At 39.1% G+C, this 25,456-nt stretch overlaps 1 protein-coding gene across 1 annotated transcript in view; it reads left to right on the forward strand.

The window, feature by feature from the left end:
- The first annotated feature begins 519 nt into the window (after positions 1-519).
- The window catches only part of KLHL1 (kelch like family member 1), a 210,684-nt gene continuing 185,747 nt past the window's right edge, over positions 520-25,456 (forward strand). The window contains exon 1 of the mRNA XM_054163103.1: positions 520-1,020. Coding sequence (XP_054019078.1) covers positions 521-1,020 — 500 coding nt within the window. The 5' untranslated portion in view covers position 520. The remainder of the gene's footprint in view (positions 1,021-25,456) is intronic.

Genomic DNA, 25,456 nt, shown 5'->3' on the forward strand with positions numbered 1-25,456 from the left:
CTGAGGAAGAGCCACCTGCCTCCCGCTGTGGCTGCTGCAGCGACCGGTCCTCTTCGGGCTGTAGCTCCGCTCACTCCCCTGTTAAATCAGATTAGTGCGTCGTCTTAGCCTTCCTCACTCGCTTTTCCCTCGCAAGTGCCTGTCTCCCCTGAGAGGTGTCTCTCCTTTTTGCCTCTGCCTCTCTCTCCTGCCCCCTCACTGATCACCGTGCAGTTCTCGTCAGCTCTGGGCATCTCTTCCTCTCTCCTTTCCCTGCTGGGTGTCTGATCTCCTCTCGGCTCTGTGCATCACTCCGTCCATCCTCCCTCTCGCTGCACTGGTGTATGCGCGAATCTCTCCCCCCCTGGTAGCTACCACCCCTCGCCCTACAGGCACAGCGCTACCCGGAGGAACCGCCGCCGCCGCTGCCAATAGCGGGGCCGCCCCGCGCTGCTGCCGCTGCCGCTGCCGCTGCCTGGCCCTGCCTGGCCGCCTTGAGTCCCGCTGCAGCCTGCGCTTGTCCCCCGCCCGCCGCGGCACCATGTCCGGCTCCGGCAGGAAAGACTTCGACGTGAAGCATATCCTGCGCCTCCGCTGGAAACTGTTCAGCCACCCCTCGCCGGCGGGCGGTCCGGCGGGGGGTGGATGCCTGCCGCCCGACAGCAGCTTCGAGCACTGGGGGCCCAGCCAGAGCCGCCTGCTGAAGAGCCAGGAGAGAAGCAACAGCGTCTTCTGGAAGAAATCCGCTTCCTCCGCCTCCTCCTCAGCGGCCACCACGGCCAGCCCGCCCAACGGGACGCTGTTGTCCTCCGGCGGCCGACCAGGCGGAGGGCACGGGCTGGGACACGGACACGGGCCGGGGCCGCCGCCGCGCACCGTCTTCTACGTGGAATCCCTGGAGGAGGAGGCGGAGGCGGTCCCCGGCGGGATGGAGGTGGCCCGGGAGCCCGAGAAGGCCCTGGCGCCTCCGGAACGGGAGGAGGCGCCGGGGGGCTGCGCGGATGGAGGCAGCCGGGCAACAGGTGACGAAGACGGGCACAGGTAGGGAATGGGGCTGCTGTGGCGCAACATGCGCGGCGTCAGTGGGTCCTAGGGGGCAGCGGGGGTCATGGACCCGCGGCCGCGGACCGGGCTTCCGGCTGCTGGAAGAGGGGGAGGAAATGTGCGCGTGTTGTTGCGGGAGGACCGTGGGTCTTGGGGGCAGAAGGCTTTTCCCTCAGAAATGGCAGGGTTTGCGGGCGGAGGGTCTTCTTTCTGCCTGGGGGTTCCGGGAGAGACTGATTAGCCCCACGTTGCCGCGGGCAGGGGAAGCTGCCCCTGTGTTGTCACTGCCGCTGTGTTGCTCGTGCCCCTGCTCCGCTTCTATCCTATCCTGCCCCTGCCTTGAACTCTGCCCGTGGGGCTGCCCCGGCAGGCTTGCCTCTCAAAGCCCACGCTTCGCGCAGGGGATCGTCACCACCGAACTTTCTCAGAAGTTCATTAAAATGCTAGCGGGAGGGAATGTTGTTCTGAGTCAGTTGAGATACCGGGTGAAAGCTCAAAAGTAAAAACGTCCGCTTTCCTGGAACTCGGTGACTAAATGGTGTCACAGCCAACCTCAGGGTAAAATAGGAATTTGGTTTATGAGTAATCAATTGAGGAACATCTGAGATGTAAGGACAAGCAAGACACATGCAGGTGCTTGTGTTTCATATGAAACTTCTGTAATGTGGAATTGCTTTTCCTCATCCCCACCTTCCCCTTCCCACAGCGCCCAAAGTACTTAAAATCATTACAAGAGTAAAACATAGCTAACGCAGAGCTTTCAGAAATACTCTGAGGATAAAATGCTTCATTGGTTTAACTTTGCTTCCCCCTCACCTCCCCATAGTTAATTTAATTTCTCTTGTAATTTATTCCATTGTCTATAGAAAGACATATATAATTCTGTTCTTAAACAGAAAATACAATGATTTGTGCTCTTCATATTTAAAGCATATGATATCAAATATTAGATAAGAAATGAACACTGTACATTTCTTTGGATCAATATGTCTGTATATAAACTTGTGCTGGATTTGGCAGTGTAAGGTTGATGGTTAGACTCGATAATCTTGGAAGTCTTTCTGACCTTAATGATTCTGTGATTCTAGGTGTGTTTGAGTATGTTGAGCTTTTTCATTGAGCTCTAAAGCATATGTTCTGTACTTGAAACTCTTTGTTTTGTTAGTGAGCTTAGTTCATTTCATAGGAGCTACATAATTTAAAAAATGTGGAATTGTTGATGAATTACTTAGGGTACATTTTTAAAGAAAAAGTAATACTGAAGATTTTACGAGCAGTGAAAGTTACTCCGAACAGCAAAGATGTTTATCATAGGATTCAATGCAAAGTGTTACTGAGATGCTCTATAAAGAGATAACAATATCTTCAGGCTTTCTGAACTGAATGGAAGAAGTTAAAAACTGACACAAATGCAGTCTCATTCTATATTTTTTTTTATTAGATGTGTCACTGGTCTGAGAATCTATAGAGATTGGTGTACTGACAGAGCTTACTGAATTTTACTGGCACCACTTGATTTGTCTGTAAGAGTTCACTTGTTAGAATGAACTTCCTCATCACATACATACTCTGTGATAATATATATCTGATTTATTATTGTTCTTGGCTATTTATAATTTATTTATTCTGTGTTCTTCATTCATTGCTACTGGAGGAACACATCGAGTCATCACTAGGTCCTCCTTTTTTTTGAAAGAACATGCCTGAATTTGTTCAGATTTAAAATAATGAAGACAGGGAGATACCATTATTAACAAAAAATGCCACACGTTGAGATATGAAAATGGTTTGAGATAGTTTTAGAGTCTGAGACTTGACTTCCTTTTTTTGTTTATTTCTTCATTTGAGAACATTTCATTTACCTATACGGATTTTGAATGCTATGGCAAGAGGTGGTGAGGTGTTGAAAATTGGCAGTGGTGTGCTTGAAAACACTTGTGATCCAGAAATCTTCTAATACCCTGACAAATTGTGTCTCACTTCTTTGTAGAAATGAATCTTTCTATAAATCGTACCAACTTCTGTACTTCATTATTACTATAGGATGTTGCTCTGGTTTTGCTGGGATGAAATCACAGGCCCGCCAGGGGCTGCAGGCCATTAGCAGTTCTGAGTGAGCCAAGAGAGCTGGTGTGAGTTGGCTCACAATTGTATCCTATACCATGAGCATCATGCTCAGTGTAAAGGAGGAGAGTCTCTTGTTTGAGTTTCTGGCTCTTCTTCATCTTGCTCCTCTTCCTCCTTCAGCCTTTGAGGGTTGCCTTCCTGCATACTGTGTGTGCTGCACTTTTGCTGGGCTAACTATACGTATCTTGTGTTGGTATTAATTTGGCTATTTCATTAAATCCATTTTCATTTCCAACTGTGGGTCTTCTTTTCCCTATCTCCCTTCTCTGCTGGCAAGGGGTCCTTGATCTATAGATTAGCTGCTATAGTTTAGTCTCAGATATAAGCTAAACATGGACAGATACTTAAACTACTTTTCAGTCCGGAATGATGGATATTGTCAAATACTTAAACAGATGAGTGTGTGAAACTTAAGCCTTTTGGCATGCACCTTGGTGTTTGATGCAACAAGGGTAAAATTGTTGTGCAGTCACAGAATCGTAGGGGTTGGAAGGGACCTGCAGATATCATCTAGTCTTACTCCTGGCTCTCATTAGTATTTTGTGTTGTACATATTTAGAAATTAACAATTTAGGACTGTTCAGAAACTTTTTTTTTTTTTTTTGGGTGGAAATGGCGAGAATTCAGCTTTTGATTATGTTCTAATATAGACTATATGAACAATATTAGCTAGGAATCCAGTGGTATATCATCACATGAAGAGCAGCTTGACACAGTGACTTTTCTGTTGTTATTTCTTCTATTAATATGTATATGCAAGTGAAAATTAGACTTCTTTTTCCCCTTTTTGGCTTCTACTTGGAATCCTTGCATCACCAGAAGCTGTTCATTTGGTGTATTTGTCTGGATGTTTTGTTTTGTTTTTTTCCCCTCCTCATTTCTTCCCTATGCTAGATACATGAATTTTGTACTCATAACCTTTTCTAGTTGATCCCATCTGCAGAATTCCTGGTTTTGGCTACTTCTGGATTTGTATTTACTCAGTTTTCACAGAAGTATATTCTACTTTAATGTCTTTTTTTATATGCTTCTAAAGAACATTCTGTCACGTTAATGGTACAGATACTTAGACACAATAACTAATGTTACATGGATAGTCCCAGTGACATTAAGAAGACTGAAGGGTTAGGCTTCATGCGTAGTATTAATTACTGGCATAATTGTTTTACATTCCATATTCTGTTTTTACTAAAAAATGTTTTATGGTGAATTGCTAGTGTTAAAGCAGTAGATATTTAAGCATAGATTCTATTTAGACCTTGATTTTTATAAGAATAAACTGTTAGGGAAAAAAAAAATATAATGAATTTACAATTAAAATTTATAAATCAACCACACAACACTTGGAAAATACCAGTGCTAAGATTTTCTGTATAGCTGTAAGCTCTTATAAGTATAGTGGAGTTTTGTCATGATCATGATAGCTTTTTTCACATGACTTATTAATCAACCCCCAACATGTATGGTGTTCACTTAAGCACAGAGTCAGTATTTTCTTTCTTTGTTTGTCAGTGAATGGTAGTATGCTTTGCTTGCTTTACGCTGTCCATATCCCATGAAGATGCAATTACTTGTGAGCCTTCAGCACTGTTCATCGCTACACTCAGTATGTACCTCACAAACTATTAATGGGTTTATCTTTACAACAGTTTTAAAATGGAGGAGTAAAACAGAGAGAAGGATAAAAACAAAGACAAGCTGAATTGCTGATTTCTTAGCACATAGTGTTTTTCTCTTGCCAATTTCTGTTTCTTCAGTTGCAACTGTAAATGACAAGGCCATTCCACAAACAAGTCCGAGACTGCTCTGGCTGTATGCAGGAGGGATGAGCAGCACAGGATTCAATTAACATTTTGTTTAAGAGAATGCTCCAAGAAGCATATACTAGATATATCTAAAACACAAAGCAAGTGCTGACAGTGCAGAGGAAGCAAAGTACTGATGGGAATCCAAATGGTTAAAAAGTGAGAGCATAATTTTGTGATTCAAACATTAATTGAGCCAATTTGGTTTGCATGTCTTTGTTCTAAATTGTTTGTGTCAGGCTAGAATCAGGAATATAAATGTATTTTTAAACTCTAGAATCAAAACTGTTGAATAAATGTTTATTTTGTATTTTTCTTTCTTACCACACAAATCTTGCATTTTGATGCTTTTTCAAGACTTTCAAGTCTTCCTTCTTGTCTCTTAATAACTTATATAATCTCATGGTTAGCATGCTGCTATAGAAGGTTGACTGTCAAACCTGTCAAGATGAGCAGCAACTTCAATGCAGCTTTCTAGTTTGATGAGTAATTGTATAAAACACAGATAAAATTGTTATACACATTTGCAGCATAAATACTTGTATTGTTGTCTATGTATCTAGCCTCAAGAAGACTCTGGGCTCTAGTTTCAAAGTAAATGGACTTTCCTATTGACAGCTTTGACCTTGGAACCTTAGTATACAGAAAGAAGGGAGTCACGACATCTTCGTATGTCGCAGTCTATCCAGTGAGCGCACACACCTCTTAAGTATTTACTGAATGTGAGTGTGGCCTTCCTGAGGTACTACCCTCTTGGTAGTATTTAGATACCAAATATGAGTGGTGGATACTTCTGTGATAGCCAGATCCTAAAATTAGGTATGTAAGATGTCAAATTTATAGCTGCCTGTTTTCTAATGACTTGGGTATCTGATGACTGACTGTGGACTGCTCTGTTATGACTGTAGTTTAATGCTAGAGGTGGAATATGACTGCATTTCTAGTTTGTGGAATCAGAAGAGAATAATATACTTCAACATGAGCCAGTTTTCCAGCTTGATTATGAAACTCTAAAAAACTTCTATGCTTTTATACTTCAGAGTTTCCAAACAAAAGAAGCAGGGTTTATACATAACATGACCACAGACGGACCTTCTCCAAAGTTCTGATTCATTCCCAGAGGGCTTATGTTCTGTACATGGGACATAAAAGAATCTCTTGATAAAAGTAGTCACAATAATGTAGCCAAAGAATGTATGTATATATGGATGGAGTGAAATTAAAGTTACATGGAAAATCTAGGTTCTGGAATTTCCTGTAAGGTCTTTAACTTTGCTACTTCTGAAAGTTCTGTTGTGGGTTGTGTAGGAATTCTTACTTCACATGCTATCATTTCTTCTGTTCACTACTTGGATCCCAGACCAAAACCTGAGAATTCAATGTGTACCCTACTGTCACTTGAACTGATAGAGCTGCTGATAATTAAAATGGTGATTGTGTACTCTCTCTACAGAAAGATTGGGGAATATGACAGCTGAAGGAATAGCAGGTCTTTAGAGTCTTCTGCTGGATTTGAGATCATAGTGGGAAGCATGGACACATACACTTTTTTTCTCCCTTGAGTTTCCCAGACTTGCTTCCTTTTGTTCAATCCTCTTCTAGATCTTCCCTTAGTGTTTTTAATCCCTTCCGTAGTCTCAGACTATTCCTGACTGTTGTGTTTAAGTCTTCAATTCCTTATCCAGTGTTACTTGATTTTACTGGATTCTCTCATGATCTGCCTTACTGGTTTACTCACCAGGTTGCATGCACTAATGCAGAGCTGTCCATTCTTTCTTGTATGTTGTCCTAGTTACTTTCAGAAACCAAGTTCATTTGCCCTTAGGTCCTTTATCAACTTGTCAGACCTCTCATGTTTCTCTGCCACTGTTTCCTCACATAAGAATTTCAGTATCCTTTATATTTCGTCCAGCTCCTTTGTTTGTTCCAGTGTAATCCTAACAGAATTCCCTGTTTTCTCTCCAGCTGCCAGTTTTACTGTTTCTCTGACCTACTGCATCAACTACCATCAACTGATGTACTACCGTCAACGGATGGTACCATTTGCTATGTTTAATGGGTCAGTAAGACACCTAATTTTTGGCAATTCATTCGGTTGGTGATAGGGATTGATCTTATCTCTTTCTTAGATGCAGATTTTAGAATAAGGTGAATTGTCTTGCTGACATGCTTATTTCTTTACATTGAGTGTAACAGTAGTCTAAAGTGGCTAGTTCAGATTGAAATGTTCAATTTAAATGTTTAATGTTCAATTAAATTTGAGTAAATGAACATCATTTGAAGTCTACACAACAGAATTAATTAAATCTTGGTAGATTTTCATGGCATTGCTAAAGAGCATATCTCTCATCCCAGTAAGGGTGTTATTCTGAAGCATAGGCTCACTAAAAAGCAGGAATTGACAGCTGCTTTTGTTGTTGTTATCCACGTACTTTAATCATTGACTAAAACAACTTACTTCTTTTCCCCCTGCAGACTCATTTTCAAAAATGCTTGCAGTGTTTTTCTGGAATGTTTCCAAAAGATTCAACACTAAGAAAAGACTTGATAATAAAAATATCAGCTGCACAGGCAATGGCTAAATTAGTAAAATACTTTTGAAACTATGGTTATCTTAAGGGTGACATCAGATGTCATTAGAAAAGGGAAATGCTGTTGACCATGGCAAAAGCATATATGGAGAAAACCAGTTATTTCTGGAAATTGAATTGATGCTGAATCTTTACAGGTAGGCCTCCAGAAATACTGCTGATTCTAAATATCTTTTGCTACCCCTCCCCCCTAATAAAAACAAAGAAACCAGTTTTGCAATAATAATACTGTGGCCATAGATAGGTCTGTATGTGCACACAGGCCTCTGAATCTACAGAGTCTGGGGGTTTTTAAACTATAATACTTAGGTATGTAAGAAGTGTTTATGTATATGTATTATATATACTTATTCATATATCCATACTTTTAATCTGTATATTCCTACACAGTTATTAATAAATAAATTAGTTGACTATCCCATGCTATTTTTGTGAGAAGTGAGGCATTCCTAAATAGGATGCATAGAAAAAAAACCCAGAGCATATTGTTGGAATCTGTGCTAAATTCATAGGAATGGTGCTGATACATATAGGTTAACATATTCTTAGCACGTGATCATTGCTTTCTAACAGCTACTTCTTATCCTTATGACACATATTTTTTTTATACTCTGTTGCAAGCGGCTTAAGAGATTGCTCTTTCCTTTTATATCTCAAACTTGCATGTTTTAGGTGAAAACTGCTCCTTAAATATTATGCTGTGATGTTTTATCAGAATTTCCTGGTGTTTGAACATTTTATTTATTCATTTTTTTTTTTTAGAATACAAGATTGATGACCTAAAATAATTTATTTGCACTAGGGACATGGCTAGATCTGTTCCAATAAAAGGTTCTGAAAGGAAGTCTGTCCTGTGAAAAGTTGAAAATTGCTGCAGTGCCCACAGAAAGATAAGTAACTAAATAACTTGTGTGTGGTCATCCTTAGTAATAGTGAAAGAAATCCCCCTGAATCTCCAAACCTAAAGTATACCAAAAATGCCTGAAATGTCTCATTTTTGTTTTGTTTTTGTTTTGTTTTGTTTTGTTTTGTTTTTAATTTCAGGAGGACATAGCTTGCCAATAATTTAAGCCAAATAAAGATCCAAAATATTTTAACATTATGATTATTTTTTTGTTTGTAACACTGATGGTTAAGATCCTGTTTAGATGTTTTTCCTTTAACCTTTTCCATCTTCTAATTTTATTCTCAAATGTTAATTTTAACTGTAAGTACAGATTAAAATGTTATCACTTAGACCTAGGAAATATTTTGTAATATATTTAGAGTAAGAAATGAAAGCGTTTAGCAGCAGAATAAACAAAAGAATGTAAGTTTCCCCAAAACTCCTGCTGGGGTTTATCTGGAAGTTTCAATACATACTTCCAGTTTTTATCAGGTTGTTTTTTCCTGTGGTTTTAATTTACTTCATCAACTATGAGAAATACTGTGTTGTCTGTAATGCACATGACTAATTGCATATTTCCTGTTTCTGTATTAAGTCATCAGTAATAATAATAATAATAATAATAATAATAATAATAATAATAATAATAATAATAATAATAATAATAATAAAATGATGATGCTGAGAATTGCTGTAAGTTTAAACTAGTTTTACAGTTACATGGCCATAAAAATACATATTCAGAGCATCACAGGCAATTGTTTTGTGGAGCCTGGTTTTCCCAAACTTCATTTCTAATCTTGCCTCTTATTTCTTCACTCTCCAGTCCTTTCCTTCCTATCTCTCTGCCACATTTCAGCTGTGTCATGTATACTTCTCCCAGCAGTTAGGATCCTTACCTAAGCATACCTCATATCCAGACTTTTTCTCTTTTTTTTTGACTCAGAAGGGTTGATATATTTGGAGCATTTGAAGTAAAAGATTTATTCTAAGTCCTAGGGGCAACTTAGAGAAATCAGAAGACATGTATTCCAGCCTTGTGTCTAAATGGAAGCTGCTTTTACATCATTCCCAAGACAATAATATACAGGAGTTCATACCAATTATATTTTTCATATTAAAAGTATGGAATTTAATGTGTGCTAAATGTACACTTTCTGTATGTAATGCCTTGTGGCTGTATTTATGCAAGCTGATTTTTTTTGTCCAGTGTAGTCTTAATTTTTGTTCTTATCCACAATGATAATCTACAATTTATATCACTTACCTGAAGTTCAAAACAGAAATACTCCTCCCCTCCCCCCCCCCCAAATATTCCAAAGTAGCACTGGTAAGCACAACTTTGAAATACAGACAATTCAAAATAAGGAAGGAGAGAGGAGAAAGAAGGGGTGAAAGTAAAGAATGTGGAATAAGCAATTCTTAACATTTTCAGTTAGTATGAACAATATTTTTAATTCCTTTTGGTCTTCTATAGACAGAGACAAGGACTTCAAACTACCATGTTCAGAAGATTTTATTAAAATAGAAAAAACTTCAACAAATAATTACTTGTTAATCAAATATGTTGGTGATGGTATTGTTGATTATAATTAGTCCGCCTAAACGGAGTTTTGCATATCTCTATTCCTGTTATTTTAATTTAGAAGATTAATGACTTTTGTTTGAAAATATAATAGTCTTTGAGAGGACTGAATTTTAGATGAAAGTGAATGCTTCTGTGTACTGTTTGTCTGGTGTGGAAATGGAGTTTATGAAAGCTGCTATGAAAGAGTGTAAGAGGAAAGCCTTGCTCACGTGAATTAAGCACAATAGTTGTATCAGTTGAAATTTGTCACATTTCTCTTGGGATCAGTACTTTCATTGTTGTCACTAATGACAATGAAATAAAGCTTATGCTTCAGTGCATAGTAGCTCATATGAGGCAATATTTTGTATTTGTTCTGGAAACAGCATTGATAATTCTGGGATGTTTTAGTTGTTGTTGAGCAGTGCTTACACAGAGCTAAGACCTCTTCTGCTTCTAACCCCACCACTGCTATGTGATGGAGCCCTGCTTTCCTGGATATGGCTGAACACCTGCCTGCTGATAGGTTGTAGTGAATGAATTAATTGTTTTGCTTTGCTTGCATATGCAACTTTTGCTATACCTACTAAACTGTCTTTATCTCAGCCCACAGGTTTTCGCACTTTAGGTTTTCAGTTCTCTCCCCTGTTCCACTGGTGGGGAGTGAGCAAGTGTCTGTGTGGTGTTACAGTTGCCAGATGGGGTTAAATCATGACAGCTTCATCAAAATAATGAAAAGAACCTTGGAGGATTCACCAGTATGTTAGAGGAGAGAATTAGAATGCAAAATAATCTTGAAAAATCAGAGACATCCTGTAAAAAAATGAATATGGAATAGTTCAACTTGCCATCCTGTCACAAAAATAATGAGCAGAGATACCCAGTGGGATCAGATGTCTATATAGCAGTTCTCCAGAAGTTTTTCAGTTGGTAAACAGCAAGTAAATATGAGTAAACAATGCCATACTGCTGCTAAAATATATAAACAGATATATGGACTGCAAAGCAGCATTCATTCTTTTCTCTGATCAGTTTTGGTTATGCCTCAGCTTTAATATATTGTCCAGGACACAAGAAGTGTATGGATTGTTTGGAGAAATTGATTGAAAAGTCACCAGAATTTTAGAAAACATGTACTGAAAACAAACAAACAAACAGCTGTAAGAAATTCTTTATTTTTTTAAAGATTTGATAACAGTATTAAGCTACTCGTGCTATGAAAATAATGTTGGAAGAGACTTCAAAGATTTATTTCACACAAGGCATGGGATAATCAGTAATAAACTGATCCTACAGATATTGATAAACAGGAACAGATTCCCTGAGAGTGATGTGGATTATTGGATGTCCAGGATTAGAAGAGTAGGTTTAACAGGTGTCTGCCAGTCACAATGTATTTATGCATGGCAGCCCTTTTGCCTTTAACAAAGTGCATTAAATCTTTAACAAACTGAGTCAGTGCCTTTCTATGAAAAGATTGGCTAGAGTTGCTGGCAAAAAGTTAGAAACTTTTCATATGGGCATAAAAAGTTTTTATTATTATTCCATTTTTACTTTATTTGAATGTATCTTTTATAACTTAAGTACATCCTTTCTTTGCATTTTGTGGCCTCCTCATTTGATTGGCTCTTCCACTGGAGTACTGTGATGTGCCAGATCTCATTCATATGCATCACCAGCATCAGTTCCCTTCACATTGGACATTTGACATACACATGTACTCATATCTTAAAATGCTTCAAAGAAATTATACTAATTGGAAGTAAATGCCAGTACTATTATCTGTTCTTTTAAATGGGAATACTGAAGCAAAAGTAATGGAATCATAAAGTGAAACTAGCTGCTTTGAGTTTGAGTACTTAAAGGTGAGACCCTGTATCTTCCTCAAATAAATGCAATAAAATAAATTAATCTACAGTATTAGGAATGAAATTGAAGTGTATCACCAAAACTTCTGTGTTTGATGCCTCAAATTCTAAAATTGAATTACATGAAGTTTAGTGTGTTCCTTTTTGTACATAGTCTTCATTGATGTCTCCCCAGTGAGCCCATTCAATGTCATCTTTCTCATTAGATCATCTTAAAAACATTGTGGAAAGTTTTCTGGTTTTTATTTTGAAGGTCTTTTCCAACCTGGTTAATTCTATTCTATTCTATTCTATTCTATTCTATTCTATTCTATTCTATTCTATTCTATTCTATTCTGTTCAAGAGGGGATTGGATGTGGCACTTGGTGCCATGGTCTAGTAGGCATGAGGTCTTGGGTGATAGGTTGGACTCAGTGATCTTTGAGGTCTTTTCCAACCTTGTTGATTCTATTCTATTCTATTCTATTCTATTCTATTCTATTCTATTCTATTCTATTCTATTCTATTCTATTCTATTCTATTCTATTCTATTCTAATTTCCAGGAACAAATTGTGATTTGTCTACAAAATAAAGACTTTGCAAAAGTAGTTTTGTATAGTTTCCTATTAGCACTAAAAGTTCTCTAGTACCATGTATTTCTCTAGTATCTAAGCTGTTATGCTGATTTTTCTACAGGTGATGCTGTTTTCAAGACAGACTTCAATCAAAACTAAAGCTCAGAGTTGAAACAAGATCTTTTTATGTGCTAGGCTCTTAATCCTCTCATAATAAGAGACTACATGGCATTAAGAGTGTAACTCACAGTCAAACATGGTTGTCTAATCAAGAAGATCGCTGTCTGAAGTGTCCTGTTTCCTTTATAGTGGTGATAGGGAATTATGTAGCACTAAAAAAGAGAGAAAAAAAAAAGAAGGCAGAGAGTAATTAAGAAAGGAAGGAATTTCCCTTGTCTTATGAACACTTTTCTAAGAGGCTTCCTTTTGAAGGAAAAATTCATTTCAAGGTTTCTTTCCAAATTTCAGTGATTAACAACTGATAGAAATGTTTCCTACATCTTTTGTCTAGTATTGAAATTAATTCCCCTGTGCATGACACAAGAACATAAAAACATTTTGAAAAGATCACTGAAAATGTTCACGATAAACTAAAAAATCTTAAGATTAATCTCAAGAATGAGTCTTGGAAAGAACTATCTTTTTTTGGCTTCCCCCCCCCCCCCTCCTTTTTTTTTTTTCTGCAGGCTTATTGTTATAGTACAACAGAGGTGTATCTAGGCATATGTTATTTTGCAAGGTGGAGCTAAATAACTTCCCTCTTTAGGAGCTTGTTTTTCTCTCTTGCCTGTGTAGTCTAAACAGAGCCACCCATCATTACTGTGCTGTAGGAAAAGCTCAAATATACTTCAAGATTTTTGTTTGGCTTTTTATGTTAGCACATTGAAACGGCAGTTGAACAAAACAACAAAAAAATAGCCCAACCTACCCAACAGATGGTTTGTGCATTCTGTTACAACCAGATGATAGGTGCTTGACTAGTATTATGCAGATAATATTGTTTGTTGGAATTTTTGAAATAACTATGATTATGGCTTAAGCAGAAAAAGGTCAATACATCTCCTTTTGTGTTAAAAGTTGAAGAATCTGCATATTTAAGCATGCATACTGCTGTACGTTTCTGTGTATATAAATACAGATAGACAAGCTGAAAAACCAGGAACAGTGCTGATTTCTGAAGTACTGCTGTCTCTCTAGTCAAATGTCATGTTTTGATTATATGTCCCAAACTGCTGTCAGGGCCACAACACTGTGCTAAAACTTACATTTCTGCACATTGGAGCATATTGAAATGTGTCCCGGTTTCCTCAGTGCTTTGTATTTCCTTTTATATTTATTCATTCTTCCTGGAAAATAGAGAAATAATGATACTGCCTTTATTTCTTGATTTAAATGCTACACTGGAGGACACTGTAGTTCAGAAAAATGCATTTCCCCATTGCATGCAGGTGAAGCTTAGTTTCTCTGAGATTCCATACTATTACCATAACAGACAATACTGAATTCCAGCATCCTTTCAGAGTAAGCAGTGAATGTAACTACTCCTTTTCCACTTCTGCAGATGTTTTTCTCTACAGGAACAGAACACTTTCTAAGAACATAAGTTAAAATTTGAACTGAACAAACACAAAACTCATGTCATGTGCAGTAGAAAGGTTTCACAATATCAAAACCTGATATAGAGCTGATCTAATGCAACGATAATTGGTCTTGCCCCCCACCTCCCCCCCAAAAAAACCTTAATGACTCTTTCTGTAAATGATAGTGTGCCTTGTCTTTGCTATGCAGATTTTCAGAAAATACTGTGAGAATGGGTGCATTTTTGTGAGATTTTTTGTTAAATTTCTCTATGCCATTCATCTTCTTTATTAAACTTCTAGACAGAGTTGAAGTTTGGGAAATTTTTGCAGTGCACTGTAGAATTTTCAAAACATTATTAGGATTTGTAATTGGAAAACCAAAATACAACATACCAGAAATCTGAAGTAAGAGCTTCAGAAATAAGTCTGTTACAGCTCCAGTAATTTTATTCTTGACAACCTTTTAAAAATATCTGGAAATCATTTTACTTTGACCAGTCATCTATTATTATGTTAAAAAACATGCTTCCTGTCAATTGAAGTCTTATGGTTCATTCTGTAACAAATTATAACAGAGGATAAAAAACTTTCTTTTTTTCAGTGCTGATGTGCTTGATCTTTGTGCATAATATTATGTGCATGATATTATCTGATTTCAATAAGGGCAAATGTAGAGTCATGCACCTGGGAAAGAATAACCTCATGCATCAGAACAGTTTAGGGGTTGACCTGCTGGAAAGAAGCTCTATAGAGAAGGACTTGGAAGTCCTAGTGGGCAAGAAGCTGACTGTAACCCACCAGTGTGCCCTCAAACAGTGGTATTCTGGGGTGCATTAAGAAGTGTGGCCATCAGGTCAAAGGATATTCTCTTCCCCCTCTACTCTTCCCTGGTGAGGTTGCACCTGGAGTATTGTGTCCATTCTGAGCCCATGTCTTGTGAGGAGAGGCTGAGACAACTGGGGCCGTTTAGCCTGGAAGAGAAAGCTGAGAGGGAATCTTATAAATGCATATAAAAATCTAAAGGGTAATAGAGGTTATCAGGATGAGGCTGGGCTCTTGTCAGTGGTGGCCAGTGACAGAACAAGGGGCAGTGGGTACAAGCTAGAACACAGGAGATTTCAGTTGAACTTACAGAGAAAATTCTTTCCTTGGCAGGTGCCATAGAGAGGTCAGAGAGGTATGGAGTCTCCTTCTGTGGAGACCTGTGTGCTCCTGGGCATCCTGATCTAAGCATACCTGCTCTGGCAGGGGGTTTGGACTAGAGGACCTCTAGAGGTCCTTTGCAACCCATACCACTCTATGATTCTAGGATTAACAAGAATGCTTTCTAAATGAGTCCTTCACACATAAGTTCATTTTAGGCTTTAGAGGTGTAATGGACACTGAAATGTGTTAAAAGTGAGGGACGAAGTAAATGTCTGTGTATACAATGTGGTCATTCTATTCTAATTCAGTTCATAGAGGAAGATTTGATGTTTTCTTTTTGTACACAAAGGCAGAGGTAAGTGTGACTTTTCCATGAAAACATTTTTGTAAGAAAGTACTGTTTTATGGGGGGAAAAAGAAGGCAAAACAAACAAAAACCCCCAAACCCAAACCAAAACAGCACACCACTGAAAAAACACACGTGAAAAACCAGTGGGAAGGAGTGATTCCACTACATGATAGATTTATTTTAAACTAGTGGTAAGGGAGATTTAAAACATTACAGAGACATCCTGTATGGCATATGAACAAAAATCTACAGGGTCATTTTAAAAAGTATTTTTGTTTCAAAGATCATACTTAGTTAAAAAGCCTGAAGAGTCTTACAAAAACTAATACTAAATGATTCAATGTATTGAATTGAGATGATTAGGACTAATTTTACTAATTTTTAAAAACTAATATATTTATGCATTTTTTAATTCTGAAATAAGGTTCTGACTGCATTATCATGCCCTTGGAAAACTACCAATTACAAAATCCCATCAAATGGTTGAAGAGATGGTTTCAAGCTGACTTCAAGAAGAAGATAATTTCTGAGATGACAGGTCCTGTTTGGGGCAATCAGCCACTGCATGAAAGTTTTTAATATGTATACTTTGGCTGGTTGGTGTAAGTTTTTCTCTATGTCTAGTGGTCTCACTTTAGTAATTGTTGTTTAGTCTCCTGCATTTAAACATACTTGGTATGTCATTGGAAACTACCAAGAATTTAAATAACAATCAGTTTTAGATAGGTAAACTTCAGAGTTTTCCTTGCCTTTTCAAAAAAATACACTGAATTAGTCTTATATTAAGGTTTATAGCTTAAGATCAACATAATATTTCAACCTTATTTTACATTACTGCTGGTAAAACATAAAATGATGTAGTGACAAAGGGGAATGAGCCATAGTATATAGGAAAAAAAACAAACTATTTTTGTTAAGAGCTTAATTGGGGCAAAAAAAAGCAGTGTTACTCTTCTAAGCTTTTTGTCACATGCTGTGCATTGTTCCAGCTGTATGACCTTTTAAAATGGCATTTCTTTTTTAATCTCGGCATTGCATTAGATACTAACATCTGAGACTAAAAGAACAATTCTTAGGTGTTAGACTTAGAACATTTAAGAAAAAATGCATACAAGCAAGAGGAAGAGAACTAAATTTTTAATAACCCTCTTCAGACTAACATAACTTTAGTCAGTATTATATTTGTGTGTTTGTCAGATCCAAAACATTTTAACAACTTTGCCAAATTTTGTTTGCTAAAACAGCGGGCACTCAGCATTGATGAAACTGTTCTATCCTTGTTTTTACAGATAGGCATTTGTTTAATGATAGGACTTTGTCCAATTTAATTTTAGTCATAAAAAAAAACCCAAAGAGGCATCTAGTCCAGTAGTCATCTAGCTAGCCTAATGGACTCAACAGTTGAATAACTTAACTGGACAAACAAGATGAGGCATATGCTGCACAATGTGAGTCCTCTATATTTGCGATGAAAATATTTGATTTAGTTGAACAAGTGAAAGCAAAATTTCATTGTACAGTCCAAAGATGGTTTCAAATGGTTACGCAAATGCCAATGCATCCAACACTGAAGTATTTGAATGATCTGTGGTTACGGCTACTCAGGCAGTACTACTGTTAATATGCTGTAATTGTACCACGAAACTGAAGTGGCAAAATCAGTTTATGAAATAACAGTATATGAGTAATACTTAAATCCCTGAACATTTGTGTGTTGGATTTCTCTTCAGATCAGAATTTACATCATCTTGCTATAAATTACTGTTGTACTTTCATTCCAGCTTTTTCTGATTATCACATAGGAAAAAACAAACAAACAACACAAAAAAACCCCACAAAACACCAAAATCCAAACAAAACCCAAAAAAGATGTATTAGGGTAAGCATCCAAAATAATTGTCCTACAAAATTTTTTAAAGCAGTGTCATTTGAACTTGGCAACCTATACACCGCCAAAGTACTTTGTGAAAGGATAGCGTATATCTCTGAAGACGGAACAGAATCTTGCTCTAATTCAACCCTAAGAACAGACTGACATAGGAAATAAAGCCTCACAAGTTCTGCTGCACACAGAATTACTTGTTTCATTTTACTACAGTGTGACTATTTTTTCTGCATATAGAAGAGATTTAGTTAATAAATAGTCTTGGTTAAAAACTAACCTCCCAATGGTGATTTTTAGGACTCAGATCTTTTACAGGGGGTTTATAGTCAATAGCAATGGTACTTTGTTGGTTTTTTTTAATGAAAAAAAGGAAGTATAAAACAAAAACCTGAATAGGAGCTACAAAGAAAATGTGAACTCCTATTGTCATTATGGTAGTTTAATTATTTTTACTTTATAGCTGCATCAATTTAGGAACCTTTGCAGGGGCAGTTACTGTATGTCATTAATGTCTTAAGATGGGTCAGCTTGTTCACTTGCTACCATCTGTCTGTATCTTAATTGAAAATTTTATATGTTGTTTTACTGTATTAAAAAGAATAGAATTATTAAAGATTCTAGATGTTCTGTGTTATCCAATATTCTTGATTTACATGTAGGTTGGTATCCACAGACCTTAAAAGTTATCTGAAAGGAGTCGGGCTTGGAAGGGATGGATGATTGATTTTGCTGCAAAACTGTTGTGAAAGGCTCCATATTAAACCAGGATTGTTTACAGATATTTGTTATTTTTGTTAACTTATTTTGTTATTTTGTTAGAAGATTATCAGATCTGAAGCAGAATATTCATTTTGGTAAAGGCAATTGAAGTAGGTAGGAAGAAGCTTTTTTAGGTTCTCACATTAAAAAGAAAGCAGAATCACAGATCTTGAGTGAGAAATCATCACTGACATGCTTAGATTTCTACAGTATCCATCCTGTTTCCATAAAGATTCTCCATATGTAGAATAATGTAGAATGGTCTGGGGTAAAACAGAATCTGAACTGTAGACCTGTAGTATGGTCTCATTACTAGGAAGGTAGTCCATGCCTTATCAGTGTAACTTAAAATGATAGAGTTAAGAGAGAATAAGCATGCTTGGAACAGTAGAAGTAAAGAAGAATTTTTAGCTGTCTTTCACATGTAGACATAGTTACGTGAAAGTACAACTCCCAGTACAGAAAAGAAATTAGGATAAAGATGTAACTTCATGTTCAGTGAGCTCTAAGCAAAATATGATAGAAAAACCTGCACAGTACAGATTTTTATAATGGAAGTTGTATAAACTACAAAAAATTGCTGTACAAAAATAAAAATTCAGAAGGTAAATATATATTTTAAAGCTACCGTTGCAGTTTGAGTTGATATTTGCAATCCAGTGGACATCTATTTACCTATGGAGAAGCAAAAAAAAACCACAAGCAACCCAAAACCCAACAAAACCAAACCAAAATAAAGTAGTGTTTGTTTTTATTTAACATAGGTGAATGTAGATATTTCCACCATTTCAATTATATTTCAGTGTGCTCAAGTATTGCCTGTAGTATATAGAGGTATAGTTTGGAGATACTGAATGGACATTTCTGAGGGAGCTGGGGTTGTTTAGCCTGGAGAAGAGGAGGCTCAGAGGAGACCTTAGTGCTGTCTACAGCTACATGAAGGGTGGTTGTAGCCAGGAGGGAGTTGGTCTCTTCTCCCAGGCAACCAGCAGCAGAACAAGAGGACACAGTCTCAAGCTGCGCCAGGGAAGTTTAGGCTTGAGGTGAGGAGAAAGTTCTTCACTGAGAGAGTTGTTCACCATTAGAATGGGCTGGCCAGGGAGGTGGTGGAGTCACCGTCCCTGGAGGTGTTCAAGAGGGGATTGGATGTGGCACTTGGTGCCATGGTTTAGTCATGAGGTCTGTGGTGACAGTTTGGACTTGATGATCTTTGAGGTCTCTTCCAACCTTGGTGATTTGGTGATTCTGTGATAATGCATTCCAGTTGAGGCCCAGTCTTACAGAAGCTATTGACAATTCTACTGCTGATTTTGACTAAAATATTTCTGACCTGTCATGACCGGTAGAGCCTGATAAAATTTTGGCATAGATCAAGACCAGGTATTTGAAAGTTTAAAAAAAGAAAGTTGAACTGTTTCGATTTAATGGAACTTGAAGATTTTTTTCCTTTTTATTTGTTTTACATTTGTCAAAAATCAGTTTAGCATGAGGAAAAAAAAATGGCAAAGCATTGCTGTAAGGCAGCAATGTAATAAAATGCATATTTCTTTCCTTTTTGGTAAATAACCTTGCTCTCATTTAAACAGAACTTACCACAACCTCAACTCTTGTCTTAATATTTTATAACCTTAAACCTCATAAAACTTTAACTCTGATATAAAAGTTTAATACATCAGCAGAAGATAGTTGCTGAATAAGAATGTTTTGAAAGGGGTTCTTTAGCACAAAGAATAAAGCATTGAAGTAACCTGTGAATATTTCATGTTACAAGAACCAGCTTCAGTGTCAACCTTCATTTTTTTTGACAAAAGCACTATCAAAAAGTTGGATATAACCTTTAGAACAGGTTACTCTACTAATACCAAGCATAGAAACATAAGAAATGTTTGCAAGCTTTTGTGTTTTTAGTATGCATGTTTCTAATGTTGATTCAAAATACCATCACTTGGGGATAAGTGTATTTTGTAATAACCATTTGCAAAATCTTTACCCTCCAGAAAGTATTTTAAAGGAAGACAAATAAGGGGAAAATGATTGATACCTCTTTTATACTGATGTTTTCACAAACCACAATTTGTGGGAGTTAAATACTACCAGTTGAACTAGTTTTCAGTTAATTCTAAATGCATATACCTATTGGGCTGCAGTGGTCTCACTAAAATTAAAACTCATATGATGAATGGTGGCATCATCTCCAAAAAGTTCTTAGAAAATCTATTGCCTAAAGAATTCACACTGAGACCAAGAACATTTGTTCGTTGCTGGATGGGGTAGATCAATTATGTAAAGTTCTGTCAGCCTCAAGTAGACTGCTTCAAGCTATTTGTGGTGGTCCTATATTCAGAGACCACCAATAATTAGGCAAGATTAGTACTATGATTCATAGCTACCCAATATTTATGTCCAGTCCTCAACTCAGATACAGGCTCAAGAACTGAAATGAGGAACGTTTTATTTCCATCTGTCTTTTCTTTACTTCCTCTTCATGCCCTAGTTGCTCTGTACTTTACAGCAGTGTGAAATACAGGTCACTTTTCAGCTGACTACACAAATTATGGCAAGCATTAATGTAAAGAAGAGTTGTAGTCAGAATAAAATAAACAACTTCCCAAATTATCATTCCTTCTTTCTCTCTCTGTTGCCTTTTTACCTTTTTTCTCCTTTTTCTTGTCATTCCACAGCATGAAGCTGTATTACTGTCATCATCTCATAAAGACTACTTCATGAACTGCAAGCATAGTAAAATCACTGGTCATGCCAAATGACTCGTGAGACTTTCCTATAAAGTCCACATAAGGAGTGCTCTATGCACTCTGCTGTACTGAAGTGTAAAAGAATATAGCCTCTGCAGGAGCTGTACTGCTAATCTTCCCCACAACTTAATCACACAACCCTGAATTATCTTCCTCTTTAAGATTATTCATGAAGTCTCAGTATACTGATTTTTTTTTTTTGTGGAGACGTAAGTTCCCCAGATTACTGGAACCCTGCACAGCTTCTGTGTACTAGTTCTTTTATAATGGTCTGGTTCTAATTTCATTGCATGCAAACTTTCATGGGGTCTTTGAGAACGTTTGGTTCAATAAAATTACATTAAATCGACCCTTCTCTATACATCTGGAAGGTGTGGAATGGAAAGATATTACCAGTAACTGACTTACTAAAGGAATACTCAATGTAGGCAAGATAGAATGAGTGATAAGATGCTCCACATCATCTTAATCTATGACATGTGAATTCAAGAGATAATTATGAGAAATAGAATAGAATAGAATAGACCAGATTGGAAGAGACCTTCAAGATCATCATGTCCAACCTATTATCCAACCCACCTAATCAACTAAACCATGGCACCAAGCACCCTATCAAGCCTCCTCCTAAACCAATGATGGTGACTCCACCACCTCCCCGGGCAGCCCATTCCCATGGGAAATCACTTGTACTCCAAACCCCTCACCAGCTTTGTCGCCCTTCTCTGGACATGCTCCAGCAAGTCAACATCTTTCCTAAACTGAGGGGCCCAAAAATGGACACAGTACTCAAGGTTTGGCCTAACCAGTGCTGAGTACAGGGGCAGAATGACTTCCCTGCTCCTGCTGGCTACACTATTCCTGATACAGGCCAGGGTGCCATTGGCGTTGGCCACCTGGGCACACTTCTGGCTCATGTTCAGACTACTGTCAACCAGTACCCCAGGTCGCTTTGTGCCTGGCTGCTCTCCAGCCGCTCTCACCCCAGCCTTTGGATTGCCAAAGTTGATATGAGCTGATTTTGCTTCTTAGCTTTGAATTGTTTAAAAAAAGGAAAGCTAAGTTTTATAATTGTCTGCAGATCCCAGAATGTTAAGGGGTGGAAGGGACCTTGAAAGATCATCTAAGTCAACTCCTCTGCTAGAGCAGGATCATCTAGTGCAGGCCACACAGGAACACATCCAGGTGGGTTTTGAATGTTTCCACAACCTCTCTGAGCAGTGTTCCAGTGGTCTGCCACCCTCATGGTGATAAAACGTCTTGTTATGTTTATGCAGAACCTCCCATGCCTCGGCTTGCACGCTTTCACCCTTATCCCATCATTGAACATCACTGAGAAGAGCCTGGTTCCATTTTCCCAGTGCTTGCCCTTCACATATTGTGGTGGGCTACGGCCATCCTGGGGAAAAAAAACAGAGGGGGGAGGGCTTGTGAGAGTTTTTTTGCCCTCCCTTGAGGATGTTTTCTCCACTAGGAAACTGACTTAGTCTGTTGCACTTCCCCCCCTCCTTGTCCAGCAGGAGTATAAAAGGGAGGGCACTGCAGCCATTGCTCTCTCTTCCTTCTGCTTCACAGGGATGAGAGTTATTGCTGGCTTGCTGCTCCCCTGCCACGTGGTCCTCCCTGCTGCTTCCACACTTTGCAAAGGACTGGTTCTGTATCTCACATTTTTTTCTTTTCCTTTTCCCATCCATCCTTGTTCCTTACCCCTGTGAACCCTGCCTGTCATTGTTACATAAATATATATATATATATATACTGTTTAAAGAAAAATTCTTCGCCTCTCTACTTCCAAGCCGAACCCAAATTATTTCTTGGTGGATTTGCTCCCCTCCCTTTTTTTCCTCTATTGGGGAAGAGGAGAAGGGAAACCAGGGAAGGATTCTTAGCCTTGCCCCCAGTTTTAAGCCCCAGTTAAGGCTCAAACCACCACACATATTTATAAACATTATTGGGGTCACCCCTCAGTGTCCTCAAAGCTAAACAGGCCTAGCTCCCTCAGCCTTTCCTCATAAAGGAGATGTTCCATTCCTTTAATCATCTTTGTGGCTCTATGCTGGACTCTTTCAAGCAGTTGCCTGTCCTTCTTCAACTGAGGGCCCCAGAACTGGACTCAATATTCCAGATGTGGCCTCACCAGGGCAGAGTAGAAGGGGAGGAGAACCTCGACCTACTAACCACACCCATTCTAATACACCCCAGGATGCCATTGGCCTTCTTGGCCACAAGAGCATGTTGCTGGCTCATGGTCATCCTGTTGTCTAGCAGGACTCCTAGGTCCTTTTGCCCAGAGGTGTTCTCCAACAGATCAGCCCCTAACCTATACACATTGTTCCAGTTTTGAGCCGCAAGCTGCCCAGGGCAAAGGGACAGAAAATTTTATTTTACCCCTTTTTCAAGGAGTAAAAATAAAGATGCTTGTTGTGGTTTAAGCTTTTTTCTGAAGCCCAGAAAGCCCAGTGGAACAGATTTAGATTGCCTCCCCCCTCCCCTTTTCCCAGTAAGGAAAGCGAATTATGTGGGAGGCGAAGAGAGAGGTAAAAATACATAAGAACAGTCGTGAATCAATTTGGAAGTAAAAAGGTACATTTAACAAAATATATAAAAGGCATTTAAATAAAAGGAAGGTTACAAAGAATAAGGAAAAGGGATAAATACATTTTTTTACAAAAGCAGATGCAGCTGGCAAAGGATTCTTTGGATGTAAAATGGATTCTCTTTAGATGCAATTCCCTTAAGTGCCTGGAACAGGCCTGACCACATGGTTAACAGCTAACAGTAGCAAAGTGTCAGTAAGCTGAGGGGCAGGAGAAAGAGCAAGGCAGGAAATGGCTCCCCTGAAATAGGGTTGTGGACAGGAAGTGGGAGTGGAATAGACTTTGACCTGGGGACCCCTCCCCCTGTTAGGGGGGACAGGTCTCTCTGCTCTCCTGGGTCAGGTTTCCTTTGTCCACCTGAGGCTGGGTTTTTCCAGCCCACCCCTCCTGGGAAATCAGTGAAAACCAAAACCATTCCCACTAGATAGTTCCATGCACGTTCCGCTCTTAAGGCATTATTCTCAGGTGACTGTTGGGCCATGATTTGGAACACCATGTGGAATCCTGCCTAAAGGAAGCCTACTTCTACTTGGACCTCAGCAAGGCCTTTGACACCGTCCCGCACAGCAAACTCCTGGCCAAGCTGTCAGACCATGGCTTGGATGGGAGCACACTGCATTGGGTTAGGAACTGGGCCCAGAGAGTGGTGGTGAACGGTGCCACATGCAGCTGGCGGCCAGTCACTAGTGGTGTGCCCCAAGGATCAGTACTGGGCCCTCTGCTCTTTAACATCTTTATTGGTGATCTGGATGAGGGCATTGAGGCCATCATCAGTAAATTTGCTGACGACACCAAGCTGGGGGCAGGAGTTGATCTGCTGGAGGGTAGAGAGGCTCTGCAGAGGGACCTCGACAGGCTGGGCAGATGGGCAGAGTCCAACGGCATGAGATTTAACACATCCAAGTGCCGGGTTCTGCACATTGGCCACAGCAACCCCATGCAGAGCTACAGGCTGGGGTCAGAGTGGCTGGAGAGCAGTCAGGCTGAGAGGGACCTGGGGGTGCTGGTCGATGGTAGGCTGAACATGAGCCTGCAGTGTGCACAGGCAGCCAAGAAGGCCAATGGCATCCTGGCCTGCATCAGGAACAGTGTGGCCAGCAGGAGCAGGGAGGTCATTCTGCCCCTGTACACTGCACTGGTTAGGCCGCACCTCGAGTCCTGTGTCCAGTTCTGGGCTCCTCAGTTTAGGAAGGATGTTGACTTGCTGGAACGAGTCCAGAGAAGAGCAACAAAGTTGATGAGGGGTTTGGAACATAAGCCCTACGAGGAGAGGCTGAGGGAGCTGGGATTGCTTAGCCTGGAGAAAAGGAGACTCAGGGGTGACCTTATTGCTCTCTACAACTACCTGAAGGGAAGTTGTAGACAGATGGATGATGGTCTCTTCTCCTAGGCAGCCAGTACCAGAACAAGAGGACACAGTCTCAGGCTGTGCCAGGGGAGGTTTAGGTTGGATGTTAGGAAGAAGTTCTACACAGAGAGAGTGATTGCCCATTGGAATGGGCTGCCTAGGGAGTTGGTGGAGTTGTCGTCATTGGTGGTTTTCAGGAGGAGACTTGATGGGGTGCTTGGTACCATGGTTTAGTTGTTTAGGTGGGTTGGATTGGTTGATGGGTTGGACTTGATGATCTTGAAGGTCTCTTCCAACCTGTTCTATTCTATTCTATTCTATTCTATGCTATTCTATTCTATTCTATTCTGTGCTATTCTATTCTATTCTACGTCCATGCTCCCATGAGTTCAAGATTAATCCACAACACTGTATTTGCTGTGGTAATAAATACCTCTTAGGCTTCTCTTCTCATCTCCACTCTGTCCTGTCTCCAGATTAACCTATGATATGAGCAGTAAAGGAAGGTGCAAGTAGAATTAGCTATCAGGCAAATTTAATTGCATTTGGACAAAAATCCAAATAGGTATAGATTTTTAGCTTCTAATGTAGGAGCATAAATCTGCTGACCTTCAATGAG

The sequence above is a fragment of the Dryobates pubescens genome, chromosome 7 (assembly GCF_014839835.1).
Source record: "Dryobates pubescens isolate bDryPub1 chromosome 7, bDryPub1.pri, whole genome shotgun sequence".
Lineage (NCBI taxonomy): Eukaryota > Metazoa > Chordata > Aves > Piciformes > Picidae > Dryobates > Dryobates pubescens.